At 37.0% G+C, this 26,058-nt stretch overlaps 1 protein-coding gene across 1 annotated transcript; it reads right to left on the bottom strand.

Moving 5' to 3' along the window:
• Window positions 1-917: 917 nt before the first annotated feature.
• Window positions 918-26,047, bottom strand: FBXL13 (F-box and leucine rich repeat protein 13). Its single transcript, XM_053978325.1, is given in 10 exon segments — window positions 918-980; window positions 982-1,078; window positions 1,815-1,835; window positions 8,949-9,000; window positions 9,003-9,092; window positions 12,786-12,915; window positions 13,771-13,773; window positions 16,536-16,619; window positions 20,509-20,525; window positions 25,957-26,047. Coding segments are annotated over 10 exon segments (648 nt in total).
• Between the last annotated feature and the right edge of the window lie 11 nt (window positions 26,048-26,058).

The raw sequence follows: 26,058 nt of genomic DNA, 5'->3' as shown, positions 1-26,058 counted from the left end.
ACCAGCTAGAATGTTAATATAAAGGTCAAGAATTAGTTGAAGGAGGACAAACCCTTGTGAGTTTTCCCGAAGGCATTGAACAATGTCTTGTTCTGCTCTAATGAGGTGAAACTGTATTTTTCTCTAGACAAGGGAAGATTAGTAGGTTATCAGCAATTAGAATTTGAATGGCAAATCCCTTGTGTGCCCATATATCTTTTTTTGTCCATTTGATGAGAAGACATTCTTGTAACTGGAGCAAATTTATACTTTGACACTTTTTTCATCAGTGTTCCCTTTAATTTGGTTCTCCTGCTCTCTCAGCTGCCAGCCAGCCCACAGTTCAGACCTGCAGACATGAACATTAACTTGTTCAGAGAGTTGCACTCAACCCAAGAGGGTTTTATGAGAATGAGGGCTCTGGGTGCCCAAGTGACTGTTTAGAAGTGGAGAACTGTGCTTAAATGCCTGGGTGTAGTTGTGCATTAAAGAATCTGTAGTCACTGCTTACTCACTGCCCTCAACTCCTCAAGAAGGCTGTACTTGATGGGTACCAGCCACAAGTAGAAGTTCTTGTGAAGTGTGAAGTTCTCTGGGGAGTGAGAGTGTTTATGTCCTGGAGAGGACCTTAATGGCAAACAAAGCCTCCAACACATGCAGATTTAGTCATTGCTTACTCTGCATGGGACTACAAAAACTTTCATTACTGAAAGATGAAGACAGCTTGAATCAACATCTGAGATTTAGCAGTGCTGTCTGAGTGCAGCTGTCTTGCTTGAAGGCATTTATACTCCTGTGAGAAAGATTAGCTATGCTTCCTTATTAATGCAACAAATGGCCTTTTATTAAACTGTGATTAGTTTTAAGAAAAAATAACAGTGGTCTTTTCATGCTCTAGAGAAAAACCCTTGAACTGTAAGAGATGCTGCACAATTTCTTCATTTTTCATTTTGAAGAATTCGTTTTTTCAGGCTCAGATCTGTGTTTTTTGGTGAAGGTGGTTATGTTACCATCCCAGTCATGTCCAAGCCAGGAAGGACGGTCAGCATCATTATGTTCCTCTTTCTCCAGTTCAGCTGTGTATTTCAAGACAGCTTGTCTGCAACAAGAGTTTAAAAATAATAATGACAAAATTTTTCAGAGGCTGTTTTTACAAAGAACACTAAAAGCAGTTTAATGAGAAGAAGTTCCTTGCTTTAACTGAAACTATAAATATTATAATGGTGTTGTGGAAAGTAAACCAGAAGATAATTGGTTAGGTCATAGAGTCATGGAATGCATTAGGTTGGAAGAGGCCTCTGGAGAATGTTTCAACCTGATGTTGCTTTAAGTGTATCCAGCTAGACCATGTGAGTCATGGCTTTGCCAGATGAGTTCTGAATATCTTTAGGGATGAAGGTTGCAGAGTCTCTGGGATCCTCTTCAAGAGTTTGACCAGCTTCCTGGTTAAAAAATTAAAGTTTCCTTGTAATCAGAGTTTTATATATGCCACTTGTCCTATCAGTGCACCATTGACAATGGTCTGGCTCTGTCTTCTGTATGCTCTGATGAGTTACAGACAGCAATAAGGTCTCCTCCATCTCGAGCCTTCTCCTGGGACTTAGCAAAGCAATTCTCTGAAGGTTCTTCACAGGTCACATGCTCCAGCACTTTAATGGTCTCAGTGGGCTTCATCCACACTTGCTCTAGTGTGTCAGCATCTGCCTGAACACAGATCTGAGGGGGTGATGCTACTAGAATAATAACATTCTCTTTGGAAGAAAATATAAAACCAAACAAGATAAATAGGTATTTACCAAAGGTATTACAGCATTTCCAGGGTGTTTTCTCATAGCTCTGTAGGAAGGCTACAGTAACTGTGCGGGTCCCTCTGTTTTTCTATTTGAACCAGCGTCTGTGGCACCTCCAAGTATTTTTACCCTTTCCTCATTCACCTTCTGCTTGCTTTTTGGCCAGCCTCTCTACTGTAGGTATCTTCTGTCACCCACCTCTTTTAACGTGTATTGTTTCAGAAATGGAATTGAGTACACAATGGGCAGTGCTACAGGAGCCTTATGGTTACCTGCATTTACTGGCACTGGCTCTGGACCTGCCCCAAGGCTGGGCTTTGCAGCTTCTGTGACAGCTGAACCAGAAGACAGTTGTCTGTGATGCCCAAACCCACCCATGACCCCTAAAATTTCCCTCAACATTTTGTAGTCACTGCTCTTTTGCAGAGTTAGAACACAAAACCAATAAACTAGATCAAAATTTGAGAAAATCTGGCCTCCTAAGTGAGACACTCTAAAAAGAAGAGCAACTCTCCCTTCTTTTTTGGCAGTGTCAATCCAGCAATTTTCAGTACTTTCCCAAGCTGAAAAAACTGAACCCACCACTTGCAGTCTTGTGAATGTCTCTTTCTTTCCATGCCTTGTGTGACCTGGCTGCCAGCCTAGTCCTGCTGAGCAGAGCACCCTCCTGCCCGGCCTCCCCTGCCGCCAGCTCTCTGCTCCAGAACCCCCCTGTGCTGAGTGTACTCCAGTGCTCCTGGGAAAGAGCCAACTCTGCATCTCCCATCCTCTCCAGGAGATTCAACCTGATCTGGTGTGTCACAGCCGCAGCAAGGCAGTCTTTCTCCCTGCTGGCCAACTCCTAAGCTCTGGAAAAATATAATATACAGCATCCAGACAATACTGGAAAAAATCCAAATTGAAGTGCTCCATTATCTGCCATTAATGCTGCTACAGTGTTTTTTGTGTTTGTTTCCCAAAGTGGAAATGCTGGAGATGGTTACAAGGGGCAGATGGTTACAGTAGTGCCCAGCTGTAATGCTTGCACCACTACAGCAGGAAAGGGAAGTGGGCAGGACTGGAAAAGGGACAGAACTAGTGAAGCAAGAAGGGCCTGTTTTCAACCACTGCAGGATATTTTTTTTTTATAAAATGTCCAACACTGACACACTCTATGAACCACATGAACACAAGGCTGCATCTGTTTTTATATTAGGGAGGCCTGCACCATTGAGGAATGTGTGCACAATTTATATGAGCTATAAGCTCTGACCTATAAAAAATCAACTCATCCAAGTCCAAATTTCTGTTTTTCATGGAAACTGCGATGTATAGTGGCTGTCTGAAGCATGTATAAGGGGAGCTGTTACTACTTTTTTGGAAACTTATGATGTCCCATGCCTGGAGCTACAGTTGAGTGGTTTGCCAGAAACAGCCATTCATTAATCATCAACACATGGTAAAAAGATTGTTTATTTAAGATATACTGTACTACATGACAGAGCTTGATTATTTTATTTATTTATTTATTTATTTATTTGCTGCCTTAAATGAGCCAATTGATGAAGAAAAGTATTTCGGCCAATAATTACTGTTATCTTTGGCAAAACAACTATCTCTTGGTATAAGTCAGACAAAAGTACTGGCCCAAACATGGCTTGAGCAGCACTGGAATACCTAATTGAATCCTTACCCAAAATGTGAATCCATTTTATTGAGAGGGGGTATCTGGGAAATACATTTCTGCAACATGGTCTGAATCCTGAGCCATTCCAAAATTCAACAATTTTTCAGAATCACAGAACGCGCAGAGTTGGAAGGAACCCACCAGGATCATGAAGCCCAGCTCCCAGCCCTGCACAGCACCATTCCCAAGAGTCACACTGTTTGCCCAAGAGCATTGTCCAAACACTTCTAGAACTCTGTCAGGCTGGTGCTGTGACCACTGCTCTGGGGAGCCTGTTCCTGTTTGACTTGGCCCGTCATAATAAAAAGCAGAGGTTTTGAAAAAAACCTTTTTGAGCTGAGCTTACAGAAACCAATCAACAATAAAAAGTAATGGAAAATAAAAACTCAAACATGGGAGAAATGTTTATAGTGCAAATACAGGAGAAATTAGACAAGTGGAGGCAGGGAGCTAATGAGAAAAGCAGGAAGCGTTCTGCAGGCATGATCCAGGTTACAAAATGTGATAAGACTACATAGGATGTGAAGTATTCTGAGGTCCATGTCAGCTGCAGTAGTTTTATCTTTTTCTGGCATCCAGTTCATGTTCACTCAGTGTTTGAAACATGGCACTCCAGGAGCCTCTGTGTCACTTCCAAAAAGAGAATTACAGTCAGTGAGAAGACAGTACTGTATTTTTGTTGCTTGTTAAATAGAAGACTTAGGAGTAATTGTTGTTGGTCTTTTACCAAATCATGTGTAGGAGGTCTTCATTTCCAATTTCATGTTTGTAGGATCTTTCCTCCCCTGAGACCTGAATATTTGGATAACACCTAAGAAATTCTGCTTTTTCAGGAAAAAAAGAGTTCTTGCAATCTCCTTTCTAACCAGCAGCAGCCATTAGAAAGCACAACAACAAAACCAAACAAAAATTAAAGTCTTCTCCAAATGTTAAATGTAACATAACTATTAAGACCTAATGTAATTTTTGCTTAAAAGGCAAAAATTGTAAGAGAAGTTGTTGATGAGTTACTTGTTAATAGCGTAGTCATGAGTTTAGGATTTAACCAGTTTTATGTAAGTGCATACAAGAAAGAAGGAAGCACTTAATTTTGCTCTCAAAGATCTTTTCAGGGAACCAAACTGTTACAGATGAGATGTAGTGTGGGGAAAGCCTAAGACTAGCTGGCTTCTCTGTCAATGCCAAGTTTCCTTTCTCATTTTGCATCTAGAAATGTTAACACAGAATGTTTTACAGGGAACAGAAGCATTTCTCTAAAGATGCCAGTTGTGTTATTTCCTGTAGGAGTAGTCTTAAGGAAATCAAACTGACACAACCTTTTCCTACATTTTAAAAAGCAGTGAGTTAGGTTGTTAAGAAATCAATTGTACCAGCACTATGTACTTCCATATTAGATTATCCACAATTCTTTCTGCCATTTAGAAACTGGATTAACTGAAAGGTCATTAGCCTCTGGATACAGAAATATGCAGCAGGATAACAGGCCACAGACCTTTTTTTCCTTCTAACATTTATTAAACCTGGAAGTAGGGCAGTATGCTGGCAAATATAATCTCAAACTCTACCTGATACTGGAAAGAATGAACAATTGAAAGCCCATAACTGTTTCCTATGATGCTGCATTGGACTGAAACTTGAAGAACTTTGTGGCTCCACATGTTTTCTATTTTAATCTATCAAAACAGTAAAAATAAAAAAAAAAAAAAAAGAAAAATAATGTGCACAATAAAAGAGATATGACTCAATACTTGCAAGGTTTAGTCTATTAAGAAATGTCTGCTAGGACTGGTTAGTGTTTAGCAATAAATAATGGGGAATTCCTTTGGAACAATGAAGTAGTATTTTATGCCACAGATATTTTAAGAGAACTTTAAACTAAAAACATATTTATTCTATTGCTTATTTAGAACCTAAGCCATTAGCATATTTAATTCTCCAGATGAATGTGATTTTTACCTAGATGACCTCTTCCATCTCCTTAAACAGAGAATGAAATTTCTCTGCAAGGTTTCACACCCTCAGAACATAAATTACACCTGAAACGAGCCTTTACCTTCTGTGAAAATCTAAGAACCTGAATATAGTTTTAAGAGTTAGTCTGAAAACAGAATTAGAGCCCGTTTTAGTTTTTCCTGACAATTTATTGCTTTTCATTCATTACTAAAAACATACAGGTTGTGAAAGAAACACACAGTTTTATAGAAGTAGATGACAGCGACGATACAGTCATTGCTTTTGATGCTGTTGAAAAGCTACAGCAAAATAACTAACTCTAGAATCATGCCCTATTTTCCTGTGCTTTTGATGTAGTTATTGGCAGAAGATAAAATTTTTATCATCATTACCATATTGGCCTTGAACCGCAATTATAAAAAAAGGTTTTCATAAACTGGGAAACATGCAGGATGTGGAACATATCAGAATCTAGCTGTGAACTTGCTTTTATCTTCTGAATATCATTCCATCTGGATGCAGCCAGTATATTCTGTGGCCTGGCAAAATCTAGGGTGGGATGTCTTTGGACCTGTTGGAAGGAACAAACAAAAAATGTTCAGGACTGCATTATTCTGCATAATCAATCCACCTAGTAGGTGTTGTCCCAGACTCAGATGGTGCAGGATAGGAGTTTCCTATCACTGAATATGTGGTGTGAAGGGTTAGAGACTGAGGCTGGCAAGGAAAAAAAAAAACATCCACTGTCCAGAAAATGAGACTCAAGAAAATAAAATTGGCAAAGTTTACCTAGTTCTAAACATCACAAAAAGGGCAAAGATAACATTGGGTGGAGACGTGTGTCTCATGGTTGCCTTTTTGTTTTGCAAAGATGTGTAACTCTCCAGGGTTATCTTTAGAGTAAAAATAACTGGTTGGGAAATTCCTTGGCTGGGTTAGAAGAGTTTAATCAAGACCTTTGGAGAACCCATTGCACATGGGACTCTTAGGCAGAGGCAAAATCCTGGGTTATCCCAGGCCACAATAATGCAAAGGGGTTTCTGAGAAGTCATGCAGCTCCTCGATGATCGTTCACCCAACACAAATTGGAATTTGCACAAATTTCTGTTCCCATTACATCTCACTTCTACAGGAAGATAGATCAGCAAGCAGAATCAGAAAGGGCTTGTTGCTGCTCTAAACAGAGATAAGAAGTCACAGAATAAACAAGTCAACAACAGTAATCTGAGGATAAAAGAAAAACCCTTGAGGCTTAAGATGAGAAAAACTGTAAATCAGAAAATTATTAGAGATCAAATGAATCTGAATTAATTTAATTTTTCTTCAATTACCACTATTGCATACCAATCCTTCAAGGCACTTTCTGTATCAAACAAGTGTTTAATTAGAAGCAAAGATTTTAAGGCGAGAGTTCTGAGATGACATTGAGAAAACTACATCTGAGAGAGAAGTGAAGAAAATAAGACCAATGACAGCAGAATTGTTTGTGGTAAGACAGGGAAATAGTAGAGGAGGATTTGGAAAGTGTGAAGCACACTGGAAATACCTTTTGAGTTATTAAGCATATGTATTGGTCTTGTGGTCTCTAAAGCAGCTATTAAACCCTGGAATGGCTCAGCAGGAAGTACAGTACTTACAGAGGACCTGTTAGAGTACAGTTAGAGCTCTCCTCGTATAGGCTGTCTATATAGGATGGTATTTTAGATTTCTTACTCTCATAAAGTTTTATTAAGTTATTTACTTAGATATATCAACCATGTCTAAACTTCAGTTCCTTTCCAGTTTCAGGCCCTGTGGCATGTCTGGCCACTGTGCTGTTCTAGGTGTACAGGGCCTGGTCTGTAATACTCTTAACCCCCATGGAAGGGTGGTGGACATCAAATCCACACCTTTTGAGACTCACAGGACTCAACTCAGTTCTCCCAGTTTTTAAGAAGGGTAAAGAAGGAAAGCTCCGGCAATTACAGGCCCTTCAGTCTCACTTCAGTGCCTGGTAAAATTATAGAGAAGGTTATTCTGAGAGTAACTGAGAAATATTTGAGAGACAATTCAGTCACTGGGCACAGCCAGCATAGGTTCATCGGGGCAAATCCTGCTTAACCAACTTTATTTCCTTTTATGACAAGGTCATCCACCTAGCTGACCAAAGGAAGCCAGTAGATATGCTGGGTTTGGATTTTAGCAGAGCTTTTGATACTGTCTCCAAAAGTATCCTGGATAAACTGTCCAGCACTCAGCTGAGCAAGTCCATAATACACTGGGTGAGCAACTGGCTCACAGGTTGGGCTCAAAGTGTTACAGTAAATGAGGTTATATCAGGTTAGAGGCCAGACACCAGTGCTCAATTTGTAATGTTTTTATAAATGGTCTGGAGGCAGGAATTAAATGTAAAGTGTGCCAATGATACTAACAAGACTCCCTGCAGGGTAGAAAGGAGCTACAGAGAGATCTGGACAGACTGAAGAGCTGGGCAATTGCCAGCTGCATGAAACTGAACAAGAGCAAATGCTCAATTTTTCACCTGGATTGGGGTAAACCTGGTTATACATATGCACTGGGGGATAAAAGGCTGGAGAAAAAGCCCTGCAGAAAGGGATCTGGGAGTCTGGGTCAATAGAAAGTTGAACATAAGTCAGTGGTGCCCTGGCAGGCAGTAGGGCCACCCTTATCCTGGGGGCATCAGGCACAGCATCACCAGCTGGGCAAAGGAGGGGATTGTCCTGCTCTGCTCTGCACTGGGGTGGCTTCATTTTGAGTGCTGGGGGCAGTTTTGGGCACTACAATATAAAAAAAGACATTAAACTATTAGAGATCATTCAGAGAAAGGTGACCAAGATGGTGAAATATCTTGAGCACAAGAATTACAAGGAGCGGTTTATGTCATTTGGCTTGTTCAGCTTGGAGAAGGGAATGCTGAGGGGGAAGTGCTGACCAGTGATAAGCCACAAGCTTATTGTGTCAGGGGAAGTTCAGATTGAACTTTAAGAGAAGGTTCTTTACTGAGAGGTTGGTCAGTAAAAACCAACCTGGGAAAGTGGTCCCAGCACCATAGCTTGACTCACTAGTTGTAACTGTGCTGTGTTTTGAGCCCAGGCACACATCTACTGCCATACACTGACATTCATTGGGAAACACGCCCCCACTAACCCTTGGAGTGAGCTCAAGTACACTTGGAGTGAGCTCAAGTACACATCAGTGCGATGGCTGAGAGCATTAAGCCCAGCCTGGTTTTCCCATTCATGTTCCCATGTGTCTTTGAGGTAGTGTCCTTTGTCTGCAGAAACTTCCCTAAGAGGACATTGTCTGCCATAAAGAGGCAGAGTCTGTATCTCTCTTCACTGCTGGCTGACACTGGAATATGTAGATAACCCTGCCAGACCACAGGAGTCCTAAGGCACCAGTGTGGACACCCCCTAGATAAAGAAGCTAGATGGCCCAAGCCAGATACCTAGCGTGGCACCATGATGCCAGTGAAGAAAAGAAGCTCATGTTTTGGGGTTTACAATGCCCTCTGAAGTAAGAATAGGAAATATTTTCTTGGTAATTTTTCTGTAAAGTACAGTGTCGTGAGAATCTGGAGTTGCTCACAGCCTTTCCCAAGATATTTCAGGTATTGTCAGTAAGATAAATACAACCTGAGATGTCCAAGAAGGGGAGATAATGGCAGGCTGCAGCAAAGTATTGGATACATGTATCAATCATCTGTAAATGAAGCAACAAGACATGCAGAAGTTAGAAGATTACTGAATAGATGAAAATAAATGCACAGAGCACAACTTTTGTTTCTGATTGGTAGGAAAACTGTTTTAAAATTGAAATAAGGTTGCTGGCACAGCAGAATTCTGACTCTCTGCAAGAGGCTCCACAGAAACTGTCACTTTCTAATATTAGATATTAGTTAACTGTGATTGCTGTCTAGTTTTAAATATTGTGGGGTTTTTTCACCTACTGAGAATGGTTTCACTTTCCCACCCATATATGTGCATGGAACACATAGAAGCCTTTAGTATTCGTGCTATTGCATTGCTCTCTCTAAATTATTAGGGTGCACTTGTATCACTTTTTAAACTCAGTTCTCTGTTACAAATGAGTGTCTCACACCAAGACTTTTTGAATGTGTGGTTGGTTTTTTTAGCTCTGAAGCACAACTCCTTAGTTTCACCTCACAAGTCCATTTCTCAGGAACTGATACTGATTGCCATTAATGCTGGAAGTTGCATTTGAGAAAAACATGACACACAGTCTTCAAGGTACATAAGCAGCCATGCAAGCTAATAATTGCTCCACTGACCTCAACGGGAACAGTCAAGAATACATTATGCACATACTTTAATTACCTTGTTCATTCAGGACCAAAAATCAAGAGGGAACATACCTGTTAAAGACATTTGATTAAAATCACTGGGGTGGTAAAAAGAGAGCTGAGAATTTCACTTGTACTAAACAGCCAATCTCATGAGAATCTATATGAGACAAGGTGCCAAGATAAAGCTGGGGCCTGGGGTTGTGGAAAAAAGGGTTAGCACAATATCTCATGATAGTCCTCCTGTTACATAGAGAAATGTACATGTGCTTTGCTTATTCCAGATCTGTTTATATGCTAAATATTAAGATCTACAATAAATTAATAAATAGATCCAAATATTATTAAGTAGATTCATATTATTATTTTTTAAAAAGTTGCTGACTCTGAAGTCAGTAACTGGTATCAGATGCATTTAGAAAAATCGACATTTGTTGTACACTGGATCCTATTCCTTTTAGAGGACTGAATGACAGAATTCATTGTTCATTCTATTGTATCTTCAGAACGTAGCTATTTAAAAGGCCAATTCATTTAACCAGAGATTTATTGCCAGTTCTTACTGTATTTTTTAATGTATAGAATATTTCCCACAGCAACTTCATTTTTTTTTCCTATGAAATAAGAATTACCCTTCAATCAGGCTCATTCCCTGAATAAGGCTCAGAACAGAATTGCTGAATATTTTATACAATCAGGATTTGCAAAATGACTTGTACCTGCCCTAGGCATACAGAACCATGACATGGAGACTCACAGCACCTCTGCTGAAGTCACTGGAGTTTGTTGAAAGACAATTGATTTGCCTCAGAATATAGGATTAAAGTTATAAACTCTTCTAATTTTAGAGTAACATACATAACACTTTCAAAATATCCTATTTTTATATTAATTTAATATTTTAATATTATATATTAATATTTCTATATTAGTTTTAAAATTATTTTTCTTTAAAATAAGATACCTGATGTTGCAGGACATATTAACATATATCCTTTGGATAAGTCATTCCGACTTTAATCTCCTGACCATTTTTAAACAGTTTCTGGGTGGAAAATATTTCTTAGCAGCTGGATGCCCTCATTTTACATTACAGGTTGCCAAAGGATTTGTAAGACCCATTAGCTTTAACTTCCACAGGTGTACCCATCTCATTTTATGGAGCTGCAAGCTGGATTCAAGTCAAAGACTTGTAAACTTATGGGTAGGTTTATGTGGAAGACTCTCAATGTTCTTTTCTGAAAATAGTAGGGTATTAGCATTTAACAGATTGGCTTTATAACTATTTAAATAAAAGATACCATCTAGGAACAAAGTGATGGAAGGGGATTACTGGGTCACTGAGTTGACTCATTTTTCCCATTTGCAGGAACTGCAAAATATGACCCAGTCCATTCCCTTACCAAAAGTAATACTAACATTCCTTAACAGTTTGCCCCATCTCCCTTCCCAGAAAGCTCTTTCATAATTCACTGCTGTGATAACCAAAAAAATCTCCCACTTGCCAGCCTAAATGTATTTACTGACATTTTATGGTGTTTGTTTTGTTTTGTTTTCCTGTGTTGGTGTGGCACGTGTCAGGCAAGTGTGGCAGACAGGATTGATTGCAGCACTACATACTTCAACTGCTTTGGGAAGACCACTGTGCACAACTTCTATTACCACTGTCATTGTGGAAAAATAGCTGAATATCTGTCTAAACCCAAAGGACACGGGAGATTAGGACCCATGGATATAATAATCAATGGTGTACAGTACTATATGTAAGATATAAACCAAGGGCTAGTGTAAGATAGAGAATGGACTCCCAGATCTGAAACACGGCCAGTGAGCTTCTAGAGGCTGAGAAACTTATGTACATTTGGAAGGCAAACAACTTGATCAGACAATATCTAAATTTAGGGCTGGCTAATTAGTTGGCCAAATAATCTCAGATTAGTTGTGCCGGGCTGTGTTCAGCCACTGCAGGGAATGAGGGGATGTGTGAAGGACTGAAAGAACAGTCAGGGGTTATGGAGATGGGGGTTGGTGAGGAGGAAAGCAGGGACAAGTGATGGCTGCAGACTTATTGTGGAAAGAAATGGGACATAGTCATTTCAGTGGGGAAAAATGAGGAAAACTGGTCATTAAGTGGCAACATTTTAAAGTATAGTTCAAGATGAACATTTCCAAAAGTAGTTATAAACTGGTTCATTGCTATGTGATAGTGACAGAAGCAACATTATAACTTTTCCCATGAAATTTAAACAAAAAATGAAAACAGCATTTTGAAAATTGTCTTTGTATACTTATTTTCAAAATGAAGCAAGTATTTTGTATTTTGTTTTGCTGTTAAAAAAAATTAAGACTGCATAAGTAATTAAATGCACAAAAGCCATAGCTATTAAGTCAGAAAGTACAGGGAAAGGATATATGCTTTCATAACAGCATAATTTAAAAAGGGAACACACATTCAGGTACAGCAAAAAGATAATTGAGATACGAGGCTTTAGTCAAAAAGAAATTATACAGAAAATTCAAGAAGTAAAAATGCTGTAATAAAAGTTCATGGTAAAGAGGAACTAAGTTTCACTACAGATTAATCTTAATCAAAATAATTTAATTTCAACCCTGAGTGCTTCAGCTTTTATTTCAAAGTAGGTACTGCCTTGCCATGTAAAGACAGAGGTATTAAAATCTAATGCCCCAGTTTATTCTTTACCTGGACTCAGAAAAAGAATTGGAAAAAAAAAGCCCATGAAATTATCAAGACTAATTAAAACAAAGCCATAATCCTTTCAAACACCCAAAACACCAGAACCTGGGAGACTATTTACAGGAAGTGATATACAATGTGAAAGCTCTTCTCTCTTCACCCTTGTTTAGATATCAACTCCTGGAGAGAAAAACTTTTACCTGATACAGTGTGGACACCTTTATACTGTACCTGCAACTATTAGAAGAATGCCAAATACTCCCAAGAGCCAAGTCTCAAATCTTAAAACTCACAGAAAAGCAGCTGAATGATGCCAGCAGGTCAAATTTCTGGATGAAGTAGTAAGTAATTCTTTGCAATAGCAATCCCAGAGCTATCACCTATTTCTTGTCCATAGATTTGGGCAACCTCCTATGTTGACAGATGTCAGTCTGTGACAGTGAAATGCCATTGTTTTCACAGCTTCATCTGTCAGCTGAGGGCAGTAAGAGACATGGCAGTGTTCCAGGTATTCTGTGCCCTTGCAGAACTCAATTACAATACGTGTACATCAATCCTTTGATCCACTTCAGACACTTCAGTTCTCTAGGTACCCTTCATTTGTAGTGAAGTCATTCTGCCATTGACTGGGAATGTCACTAGAAAAAGAAGAAATGCATTATGGGGCTATTTTCAATTGTTTATATATTATACTGTGTGTTCATTAGACTAACATTTATGTAAGCTCCACTGTATGTATTAAAACATGTTGAATTTGGGTTCTTTAAATTAAGCACAACCCAGGATGTAAAATGTTGTGCTTAGAGAACCAGGCCCAAATAAATTCATTCTACTGCTCCCTGCAAATGCCCATTTTAGTGTGTAACAAGTTCTTCTCTTTTAAATGAACAGAACATTGTATCTGTATAAATCACATTATTTTTTTGGAAGGGAATGGGTAAGAACCTCAGGACTATCATTCAAGAGTTCTGGGCTCTGATTTGCTCTGTGGAGTTCAGACCAGTTAACTGTGACACTGGTTGACTGCGATTTCTATCCTAGTTTTTAGAGTGAATAAACATTTGCAGATACTACTGACTCAAATTCCAGCATATTTATAACTCAAATACTGGCTTTTTCATATATTCTGTAAAGCAGATGGTCTTGGAAAATAACAATGGAACTCCTGTGAAAGGTCACTTAGATTCTTAAAATACACTTTTCTCTTTTGCACTCTGAAACTTTTTTTACCTTTCAGCCTGAATCTTTTCCAAGCCTGAAAACCATAATTTCTAGGCTTATAAAGAGAAGTTAGACCTTCTACTGAAACCTTCTCTGGAAACCTCTTGAAAAGAGATGCCTAAAATCACATTTCTTCACCTCCATGACATGAGGATCACAGGACAACCTGCAGGTCTACCAGAGGTTTAGCTTCAGTCAGAATCTCTCCTCTTCTGTCATGTCCAGCCAAAAACCCTGGTGAGATGCCTTAAATGTGGCACTGAGCTAGTTCCAGGCCTGCTAATCTTGGCCTAAGGCCAGAGTAATTTGTCATTTACTGGAATAGCAGTTCTACCTCTACAGGGAAAACAAGGAAGTACACATAGTAGATTTAATAAAAAACACTGGCTGCATGAAGCTTTTCAAAGCTTTCAAGAATTAGTCCTGCGGTAAAAAGACTAAGCACCACATGGATAAATAAAATGTGTACACACACACAGAGACACAAAAATGCATGTATTTATTATGCACAAATGTTATATATTTATCATTCTGAGAGGATTACCTCTGCAGTAATCAGACTATTGCCCACTAACACACAGCTAATTTTTCCTTATATTACATAGGAACTCTCACAATAACACAGGGTTGATCACTAGAAAATATTATTTATATTATGACAAAAGATTATGTGTTTCTGTGTGATTTTAATAAACTTTACCTAAACAGATGCAAAGAACCTTATCAGCTCTGAAACTTTTTTCATAGTCCGTACTTCTAAGATTTTTGTCTGTATCTTTTTCTTTTTCTTTTTGTCTATTGGTACAGCTATATCAAGGCAGTTTTTTTTGGGCTTTGGGCCTTTGTTTTATTTTACAAAATATTAGAGTGTCAGTGTTTGGACCTAGGATTGGTTAAAGTGGAAAATTCAGAATTTATATTAATTGGCTTCTCTACCCTTCCTATTTCAATATTGGATTTATGGGCTGTTTTTCACCTGTAATACAGAAACATTCTACACCCAGCAACTAAATGTTTTTCATCGATGTGCAAGAGAAACTGCACTCCTTTCAGAATTAGGCTTCAGATGTGATGACTTAATCACTTCATTCTCAGCTAGGGTATGTAACACAAGCTGAAGCCAAGTTTTCAATGCCTGTTAGATATGTTTATCTTGTTTTTACTAGCACAGCTTGTCTACATACTTATTTAAAATATCCTTCAAAGTTAGGTTTAGAATTTACTCAACTTTAAGTCTACCCCTACATGCTTTTGCAAATAGCATTCAAATTATATTTGCAATCAAAAGAGATGGAGCTTTGTTTGCTTACTTCATCTCTGTATCCCCGGTTATATATCTATAGAGAAAATAACAGATGAGGTTGTGAAGATAAATTATGTTTATTTATTTAGACACTATAAAAAGTCAAATGCCATATGAAGAAAATGTCATTTTCTAACTTAATTGCACAATTTTAGTTCTGTATAAGTAAGGCCTGAAGACACACACAAACATCAATGAAAAGGTCAAATACTAAATTGCTGTTCATTAAGTGAACACTGTCTGAATTATGAATGAACAAGGACCCTATTTTCAAAATATGGGATCTCATAAGTGTTTGCATTCTGTTATAGTACCTAGGAACAGGCAGTGTGATTACAATGGGCTTACTCTCTGTAAATTTTCCATAAAATAATATCCTTCGATTCAATTTACAAAAAAAGACTTGTCATTTTATTTTGAGTCACTCTGTATGTCTTCTTTCTCCTGCCTTCCTTAGATCCATGAAAACAGGGCTTCTACAGCTCCTACATGTGCTCCCTACTGCTGCTTTCTTCCTCAAAAAGTTCGAATTCATTTGGCATGCAGGGAAAGCAGAAACACTTATTTTTAACAGTCTTTTTTTCAAACTTCCTCTGTGTAATGAGACACCTGAAACTGCTTCTTAGCCATGCACATGGCACAACACAGAAGTGAATATTCTCCTCTGAGAGCAGCAGCACTGGCACCACACAACTTTCCATGAGGTACACAAGATGTACATAGTTGGTCATTAGTAAAAATATGGAACTTTACACAGAACATTCATGAAAGACGAGTCAGAATTATTCCTAGAGAAGCAAATGGCCTGACGTGTATGTTGAGAACAAGATTCAATCCAGATGTAGCTCTTGTAGTACAACAACTGACTCATTTTTACAATATATGGCTATAAAATGATGGCTGTTGAAGATTTGTAATGGAAAAATGTAGAAGCTGAGGACTGGGATTATGTGATGGCATTGGCTGTACCTGCAGCCAGTTGCAGTTGATCTGCAACTGTTTATGGGCATGAAATTGATACCATTAAAAACACATAATTTAAGCACTTCTGTTATATATAGTTAGGAATGATTCTCAATTACAAGAAAAAGTGCTCTTATTTGGATGTCAGTTCCTAACAAGATAGATGGTTCTTTCTACTACTGTAAAGTTACCTGCTAGTGTTTATTTCTCCTACTGTTTTGAAATACAAAGTAAAACCAAAAACAAATACAAAGCACATCTATGCAATCATATTGAGTTTGTCAAATCTTCAAAAGGATTTTGGTAAACTTCAAGCAACCTGTGATAAGGACGAGGAATTTCACAGTTTAACCATACATTTTGGAAACAGTCATTTCCTCTTCATTCTGAATTTTCAAGCCAAGTTGATTTCATGCTCACTAGGTTCTGCATGGAAGTAAGCAGCAAAAAACCTGCCCCTCTTCACCCTTTTCAAGCCAAAATTGAATGGATCTCAGGCATATGGAGCTGTAGGAATGAAAGGGGGGAATTTTTGATGTAGAATGGTGTTATGAAGAATGAAGGGTGACATGCAGAACAAAACAAGATCAGTTTTGGATGTGGTTAATTTAATGAACATGGGGGGGCTTCCAGGGAACACCAAGAAAAAGGCAAAGTTCTACTTGAATCCCATCGTCACTGAAATCTTTGCATTGTGATATAGAAAGTTCCAATATTTTTCCATGGCAGCCAAGGGCTCTCAAGCCCTAAAAAACCTGGAAAATTTAATAGAGAAAGGGAAAAAAAAAAAAATCTATTTTCCTACCTCTTGAGAAACAAGGCAACTGAAGAAAGGTAGTGTGATGTGAAATACTTCTACCAGCAAAACACATTTACAGATGTCCTTTAAAATTTGAGGTTGAAGAACTTTTCACAATTTTTTTTTTTTTTTTTTTGGATGGTGGAGGCGGGGTTGTTTGGTTTGGTTGGGTTTTTTGGGTTTTTTTGTTTTTTTTTTTGGTTTTTTTTGTTTTTTTTGTTGGAAGAACAAAATACTACTTACTAAGACCAAATGTCTTAAAATTACTGCCTTACCATTAAGGGCTTTATGGCTACAGCTATAGCACAAGACAACATTTGAAATGGTGCTATCACACTCAAAAGTGTATGAACAGCCCCCTTATTCAAGACAATAAGGAGATGAAAACTTTGGTAAATTCCCATTTCAGGACTGCAAAAGCATCTAAAGATGCTTTGTGATTTTTACTCCTTCTACACCAGGAAACTGGGCAATGTTCTAATCCTAAATGCTCTAATTTGAAGGAAAATTAAATGTTGATTTTGTAAAATTCATTTTAATAATCACAGCAGAATATCTCTGTATTTCATATCAATAAAGTAAGCTTTACTGGAAAAAAAGTTATCCCTTTATTTCATATGGTTAATAAGTTATCTACAATTAGACAGTGAACAGCACTGCCTAATTGTAGGCAGAGAGGAAGTATCATCCTGAAAAAATAAGGACATGTAGATAAGTGTCTGGAACCCAGATGTGGACACTGTAATGATAATGCTGGAAGAGTGCGGCTGGAGTTCAAATTCTACAGATTCCTGAAATCTCACAAGCTGAATAGATACAGAAAATGGAACAATGAAAGAAGTTTCCAATCTTGGCTACTTATGAAAACACAAAACTTTGCATTTTTCTCAACAGACACAGTTATCTGGTGAAAGCTACTTTCAACAGCTTCATGAAAATCCACAGATTTCAAATTTTTGTTGACCAGAGTACTCCTATTCAAGACAATAAAACAGTTATGTGCTTAAACCTAAAATGGGTTTATGCCAGAACTTGAATTTCTTCCAGCAAAGACTGATGGTCTGATCGGTGTGATCTCAAGGACATAATTTGTTCTTGCATTTTTCTTTACTTAAAAGTGGCACCACTTTAATGCACTTGCTAATGAAATACTAAAGAATACAATAAAGATTTTTTTGCTACATGAAAATTGATGTTGCTATCACTTCAAAGGAAATTTATAATCATTTTATATGACTAAAGTGACATGAAATCACAAAAAAACTATTTTTTATAAATGAAAATCAATGTCTGCATTAAGGCATTTTGTTAACAATTACAGATTTAAGGAAGAGTGAAGACATGTAAACAAGGAATGTCATTGGGACATTCATAAAAAAGACTAAGAAACATTCATGTTTCCAGAAAGAAGCCTCTTCAAACAATCTCTATACAGGAAGCTTAATCTATATGAAATTTTTAACTATTATTTTTGTATCTAACATTCATACAAAGGAGTCAATTATCAGTAGTTTTATTAGACTTCCTGATTTATTCCCTGATAAATGACGTCAAGGATCTCCATCCAGGATATTGACCTGGAAAATTTTATCTTCTATACTAAACCTCCTCACATTTATGGAAGATATGGTTGGAGTTATCATACTGGAACTCCTGAAAACAGATGATGGCAGAACAAATACTGTGCAACACACTGACTAGGATCACCCACTCTCCAAAAACTTATTTCTCCTTTAGTGTCAATAAATTACTCCTGTATCTTGGATGCATCTTCTGTTGCTATGGAGAAAGGGAAGACTTTGTCCAGCATCTCTTCTATAGCATATTGTCATTTCCATTTTGAAAACAATTTAAAAAGAAACTTCTTAATTCTCTGTAGCAGCTGTTTTCTTAAAATATTTTTTAGTTCTTTTTTTCTTTTTCAATTACTTTATATCATAAGGCCTACAGACATTTACATAACATCATTTATTATTATTTCACCATGGTTTCTGTGGGTAAGAAAATGAATATTGACTGTACCAGTTGGTGAGGGTGTTCACTTGCTAGAGACAAAAGCCACCTGAGGCTATGACATACCAAAGAATAATTTATATTCTCACGCTGAAAGTCTCTGCCTTTCTACTGCAGACTGCAATGAATGTACTGTCTCTTGCTAACAATAACCCTGTGCTAGGATATTTCCAACTTCTGAGATTTCTGTTCACATATCTCTTTGCAACCTTCAAGGTCAGCATCTCTATTGTATCTTTGTGCTCCGGAGATATACAGATGTTATTTCCTGTTCATACTCCAAACCAAACAGATTGACTCCAAAGTGACTCCAGTCCTTGGACAGCTCTTAAGAGGTGTCTCCCACCATCTACGCCTGTGCCATTTACTATTAAATTACTTAATTTATCCTCTAAAATGCTTAGATTTCTGCACAGATTAGCCACAGTCAGGCACCAGTGTCATGGATTGAACACTAGAAGAGAAAAAAGCAGATTCATTTTGCTATTAAAAACACATATGTGTCAGGACACAGTTCAGATTCAGAGACCTCCTGGGAAATGGATAAGCAAATGTAGCTGTACTGTTTCTAATACCTGAGCTAATATGATGGTGGGCCAAATCTATTTTCAGCAACTGTAGGGACATTTTTCTCTTATAGTGTAAAATTCCCCCTGTATAACGCATGCCATAAAATTCAATTTCTATACCTAACACCATTTGTGGTTGGACCAGGTCATAATTTACAAACTATGATTGCCAATATTTCTTGAGACAGTCCAGATGACAGGGATTCCATTGTAACAAAATATCTTTTAACACTATCAAGCCTGATTTTGAACATTGCTGAGTACTTTTAATTGCAGGTGATTTGTATTGGGATTCCAGGTGCTGGCACACCTGGCATTGATCACAGTGACTCTGTTTCAGTGTTTCCTATTTTTACGTAGCATTAAGTTCCTAAGTCTCCAGATTAAATGCTCTGTTTCTTCAGTCTCCTAAACAAGCTGGAATTTGGAGCCCACTTTAATATACTTTAATATTTTCTTTTCCCTGCCTTGGGAATGTGTGGGATTTGTCACATCCTTTCCTTTGGAAATCAAATGCAACTAATTAATTTGCAGTCTGTAGCTGGTTATTAGACACAAAGATATCTTCCTCTTAACTGTTACAAGGCTATTCCTCAGTCCTAATGGCCTAATTTTCTAACAGTCCAGAAAGCAAAGCCAGACTACAGATTCAAGTTACTGCAGATTCAGAATTTTATCTTTGATTTCAGAAGCATTTCAGAGTTGTTCCCCATTTTTAAAGTATTGTACCTATTTTTTTATGTTTCAGGCTATTTTTTTTCTTTTTTATTTATTACACTGCATATAACTCACCCCTGATATTAAGCTTGCCTGAGTCTGTGTCAGGGCTGTTTTTGTTCCTGAACGCTTTATGTAACTCAGGAGTCAACCAAGCTTATTTTATTATTCTTTGCTATGCTTTCCTGTCTAAATCCTGCTTGATTGAAGACATTTTCTTCAAATGTCCTAACACTTTTATACCAAATTACTTTTCTAATGTCTCAGGAATATGGGTGGTCCAAGCCATATGCATCAGCAGCTTGTGTTGGAATGAGGGAAGTGGGGCAGCTGCAGGCTCTCAGACTCACCCTTGGAGCAAAGCTGCCAGAACCTTGTCATGTAGACATTGGGGAGAAATCAAGACGTTTTAACAAACACATGGAGGGTGTGAGAATAAAATTTGTGACTAGAACTGCTTCTCTAACTCATGGAAGCAGTTCCAGTGAGTCTGCTTTCCTAAGACAGACAGATTTTGGTCCTAAGTGCTAATGTTACCATCTCTGTAATAGAAGCTTAGATCCCTTGCATATATTGTAAATAATTTTACAGTGTTATCTAAAATTCTTGTAACATTATCTCTGCATTCATGGACACATTCACCATATGCAAAATTTAAAAAACTATAGTCCCTTTTGCAAGGAGTTTAGAGGAGCAAAACATGAGACAAAACAATGAGGGATGGGGTGATAGCTAGAAAAAAGAGAATCTTCACAAAGATTTTCAACTATTTTTCTTTCAAAGAACTCAAAATCTTTGCTCTGTCATTGCATTGTTGCTTTACTTTTTTTAAATAAATGTCTCAATTATTTTCATTTCTATGATTCTTTTAAGTTTTCTATAATTTTAAGAAACTAATCTCGAGTACTTCAAGAATGACAAAACCAGATGTCCTTTACTATCAAAAAATATTATTGAGACTTAAAAAGCGTGTGTTGTTTAAAAAAAAAATTAATAAAGATGGAAATATTTTCTGAAATGTAAAATGATGAATGCTGAAATTACAGAGTGAAAAAATAATATTAAAAATGTAATTGTGTGGAGTTTTAATTTAATGTTATGTATCTTCTGAGAGTAAGAGCAATATAGTCAAAGCCCTAATGAGAAAAGTACAGAAACTTCATTATGCCACCAGTTCCTCATTATGTTTGAAGTAAGTTCACTTCCTTTTCATTGCATATTTGGTTTTTTAATGAATGGTCTTATTTAGCAAGACACTTAAGCAACATGCAACTTAAACATGGCATGAATTAATTCTCTTTTTCTAGCTAATGTTCACAAGTTTCCCTAGACATTTTTTCATGCAAAATGTACAAAAATGTACAATCAAAATCTGAACATATGCAGTGATTACTTTTATTTAGTTTCCAATTTTCAGTTGAGAAGTAGGCTCAGGATAAGTATAATAAACTTCTCCAAACATTAGACTTTTAATGTCTATGTTTGAAGAAGCAAGAGAAGAGAAAGGCACCAACACTGAGGGAAAAACTTCCATTTTGATTAAGTTTGTGAGACAAAAATATATAAGAAAATATGGCTCTATTGTATCTTTTCTCCACTATGTTTCCCTTAAGTATATGTCAATCCTCATTGCAAGAAATTCTGCCCTGCTTTGAAGGGCAGAAGGATTCTTCTGTCATTTGAAAAAACAGAAAGGAAAATTCTCTTATGTAGTGCAAATCTAAGTTGCACCTTCTAAGTTTTAAACACTAAACAGCATGACAGGAAAACCAAGAGAGATCCACAGCACAAACTGCTGGAAAGCACAGCTTGACAATTTTTCTTTATTTAACACAGCATATGAGTGTTGATTATTATATATGAAACACTGTGCTGTCTGTTGCATTTTTAAACCAATACTTAGCCTAAGTTGACAGAGATCATAGTATGACTTCATCTATATGCTAATAAAATGTATAATATAAAGTCAAAGCATCCAAATAGTAGCTTGTTACAGAGCAGACTGATAGGTTTCCTTTTATCAAGTAAAGTTTTAAGACTAAGAAATGTATTTAATATTTAATGTATTTATTTTATATGTGCATATATTTTACATTCTTAAATACGGCAAACAGCTAAAACCGTGAGTTTTTTTCTACTATAGCACTCAGAAATTGCAAAAATTAAAATGCTCAATTTGTCTGTCTTGTGGGAGAAAGAAAACTGCAAGCCTTAGCAACACAGTGTAAGCAAAAAAGCTTGGTTTGTTGCCAAGGTTGTGGGTTGTGCTATGTTAAAACTAGAGTAAGAAGAAACACAGCATTTTAAAAGGCTAGCTGTGGCAGGCAAAGAGAAAGAAAACATTTTTGTTGTAGCATTGTGAGACTAAATTCAAGGCAGCATACATTTCATTCAGATATCATTTTGTGATATTTTAAATGAGCACATTAAGTGAAGTCTTCTTGGATTCCCTAACCCTCTTTATTTAGCTTAAGTTTTTTGTTACTTTCTGGCATCCATAAAAGATACAGGCATTATATTTTTTTTCACATTCTAATTTTTTTTTGCGCAAACTTTGTGTTAGAACCAAATAATGAAGTTCTTAGTCAGAATTGTGTCTGGACAGTGACTGAGTGAATAGTCTATGGAAAGTTTTCTTGACAAGGATTCTCTTAGATTTCTGTGTTCAGAGCAAAGAGTTAGTCCCAAACTAGTTTTAGCAGCTTGACATATCAAAGATACCTCATTAGTAATTCTTTCATTGGCATTGTTTTCTAGACCACAATGGAGAGCAGTGCCTCTGTTGGAGCTAACACTCAGCTCTCTTAGCTTAGCTCCTGAAGAACCTTGTACAAATGGCCTTACACTTAAACTCCACCACTGACCCTAAAAGAGAAAGGTAGGCAATGTTTATAATCACTACTTTTCCTAATCTGTACAAGTCAATACACAATTTGCATTCAGCAGCCAACATTGAAGATAAGCAAAAATTAATGATGATTTTTAAACTAGACCTTTAAACCCCCAAAAGAGTCAGAATAATTAATTGCTTAATTAGACAGATGCTGCTCTTTGGAATGGCTGAAAAACTAAGCTTTCTGAAAAAAAGTCTGTTGGAGATAATGAGAACCTCCATTAGTTCCAGCACTCAGAAATTACTGCCACTCCAAATGACAGAGCTTGGGAAACAAATCTAGGAAGAACCAGAACCTGATTAAACATTTCAGAGTAATATTTGTACTAATATATTTTTTAAATAATTTTAAGGAAAAGTGATCTTCTAGCACAGCAGCAGCAAAATTTACCAGCAGCATTTGTGCGCAACAGCAGTTCTGTACCCTGCATGAAGAGTTAATCTGAGCCCTTCCTCAGAGTGTTTAACCTAATCAATTGCATATCTTGCACATAGCTAACTTATAACATACACAGAGGTTATAAAAATGAAGTAGATAGAAAAGCTTTCAGCCAAGTTGAGAGATTTGTAGACCTGACTACAGCTTGGATGTTTCAATACAGTTCAGATCTCTGGTATGTTTAACATTACTGTACAATTAGCTTCTCAATGCATTCCCAGCATTTCTTTTGTGTTCCCTGATGAATACAAAATTAATTCCAGAATTCTGTAGGACAGAATCATATTTTGGCTTGTACAGTTTGCTGCAGCACAAAGAATCACTGCAAATCCCAAAGTTCCAGCACTGCTAATAAACTGATAACCTGAACAGGGCCTCATTGTGTGACCACAAGCTACAGAAGAAGCTAGAATTCATAAAATCACCCTGCAATAATTCAACCACTGTTTGGGTGTTATTTCACAGTGCAGTTGGTTTTCATTCAAGAGGACAGATAAATTTAAGCAATGCAACTTCAGCATAACTAACTTTCATAAAGTCCATAAGGAATGCTGAGCCTGGCAACCAAGTCAACTGAATTTAAAAGGTTAATATTCTGTAATCACACTGAGCTTGAGAGCTGAAATGGCCACATTATAATTTTTTAAATAATCAAGGTATGAATACACAGCTGATCAACTATGTGACAACACAGGCCATACACTGCTTTATCATACATGAGGACAAGAATGCCATCATTCCTAAACTGGAATAATGTGCCAGGGAGATGAACCACTACATTGCCTGTGTCCATTTTTAGACATGTTTTTACTCACATCTCTTAATTCTAAAAATCACGATCTATTAATTTTCTTTCTTCAGTATTCACATGTAGTCATTTCCTATAATTTAGGAATTCTGATTTGGTAGATTTGAAATCCTCATTTCCTATTCTCCTGTGCCACTGAGGGGAGGAGACAGAGAATTCAAGGGTGAAGCTGAGTGCAGGAAGAAAGAAGGGGTGGAGTGAAGGTGTTTTAAGATTGGTTTTATTTCTCATTACCATACTCTGATGTGATTGGCAATAAATTAATTTATTCCTCCAGGTCAAGTCTGGTTTGCCTGTGACAATAACAGGTGAATGATCTCTCCCTGTCCTTACCTTGACCCACAAACTCTTTGCTGTATTTTCTTTTCCTGTCCACTGAAGTGGTAGAGCAGCTTTGGTTGGTACCTGGAGCCCAGAGTCAACCCACCACATGAGTTTAGATGTGTTCAAATCTGTAACTTTGCTAATGCTGAAACGTTTGAAAGTATCTGGAAAAGCAGTGAAATGAGTGGATTTCTACAATACCCTTACTAGTGCTTAAAAAATTTTGTTAGGATAATCCAGCTATTCTTTAGCAGTAGAAGCAGTAGACACGTGCAAACACATTCACAGCCCATGATTTGGCTGACAGACTGGAAAACCCAGCCTGCTAAATGTTAAACCAGAAAATGCAGGCAGCTGTCCCACCTGCCCAGCTAAACTATCAAGAGGATAATGTGGTATTGTTGCAGCACTTTTCAATGCTCCTACAGGCAATATTGTCAGATTTTTATACGCCAACAGGCACAAAAGAAGCTTTTGTTACACTTTAAAGCAGAATCCCTAAAAGTTCTTATGGTGTCAGAAACTTTAGGATTAACAGCAATTTCAACTTCTTTGTATTATTTTATAGGTCTTTTAATTTTGAAATATTTGTAAGCTTTTCCTTCCCTGTTCTCTCTCACCCATGACTCTATCACTGTACCACAAAACAGGGATCAAATGTGCAGCTTTTTACAACTGTGCAAATGGAATTCCTTCCATTTGTCTTTGTTTCTAGAAAATATATTCTTCCTCTATATACATTACCATGTTTTCTTGATAATTGTAAAAAATTGTCAATTTTATCCATTTCTTAGTATTAGACAGTAATAAAGTAATACTTCAATATTCACAAAATTAAATAATATCCAAGTTTCAAGATAATTGTGACAATGGAATTGTGACAATTGTCTTTGGTTATCATATTCTTCTTCATAGCCACATTCCAGCACTATAATACATCATGGCTATTAAGTGACACTACATCAACAGTTATTTTTTTTTTTTTGCTTGAACTAGAGTTACAATGAATGGATTTTTGAAAACATGATACAGGAACAAAAGCTATATGTATAAAATATTTTTCAAAATATTAAGATATCTATAGATAGATTCTAAGAATTTATTTTTAAAACTGAAAGATGTGTTAAGAGGACTTATTAAAAGTTAAATTAACTTTAGTACAATCCCTTTGCAATGGTTACAGAAATCTGATGTGATCTGGTACCTTGTGCAGTCTGCCATATTCAGTACAAGAATATGCTTCAATGGTGAAATCATCTTAACACCAGCTTCTGTTATCTTCTGGCAATCAGCCATATGAATGTGTCTGATGCATAGGCAGCATTTACTCATCAGCTTGAAACTTAAATCAGTATTTTGGTTATTCCCTGTTGAAATATTTAAGATGCAAGTTGCACATCTGACATACATTAAGAGCGTGATCCAAATACCCACTGAAATCAGCTGAAAGATTGATTTCAAATTATCTGAATGAACTGTAAAAATACATAATCCTAATTATTTTTTGATCATTATACTAACCTTCATTGCTGACTTTCAAAAGTTTACATTCTTCAAGGACTTTAAAAGTTGTGTCAGAAAGTTTTGGAGAGTCAAGAAAGACAACAGACATTACCTTTTCAA

Source organism: Vidua macroura, chromosome 5 (genome assembly GCF_024509145.1).
Source record: "Vidua macroura isolate BioBank_ID:100142 chromosome 5, ASM2450914v1, whole genome shotgun sequence".
NCBI classification, from domain to species: Eukaryota; Metazoa; Chordata; class Aves; order Passeriformes; family Viduidae; genus Vidua; species Vidua macroura.
This window is presented reverse-complemented; position numbering and strand designations above follow the sequence as displayed.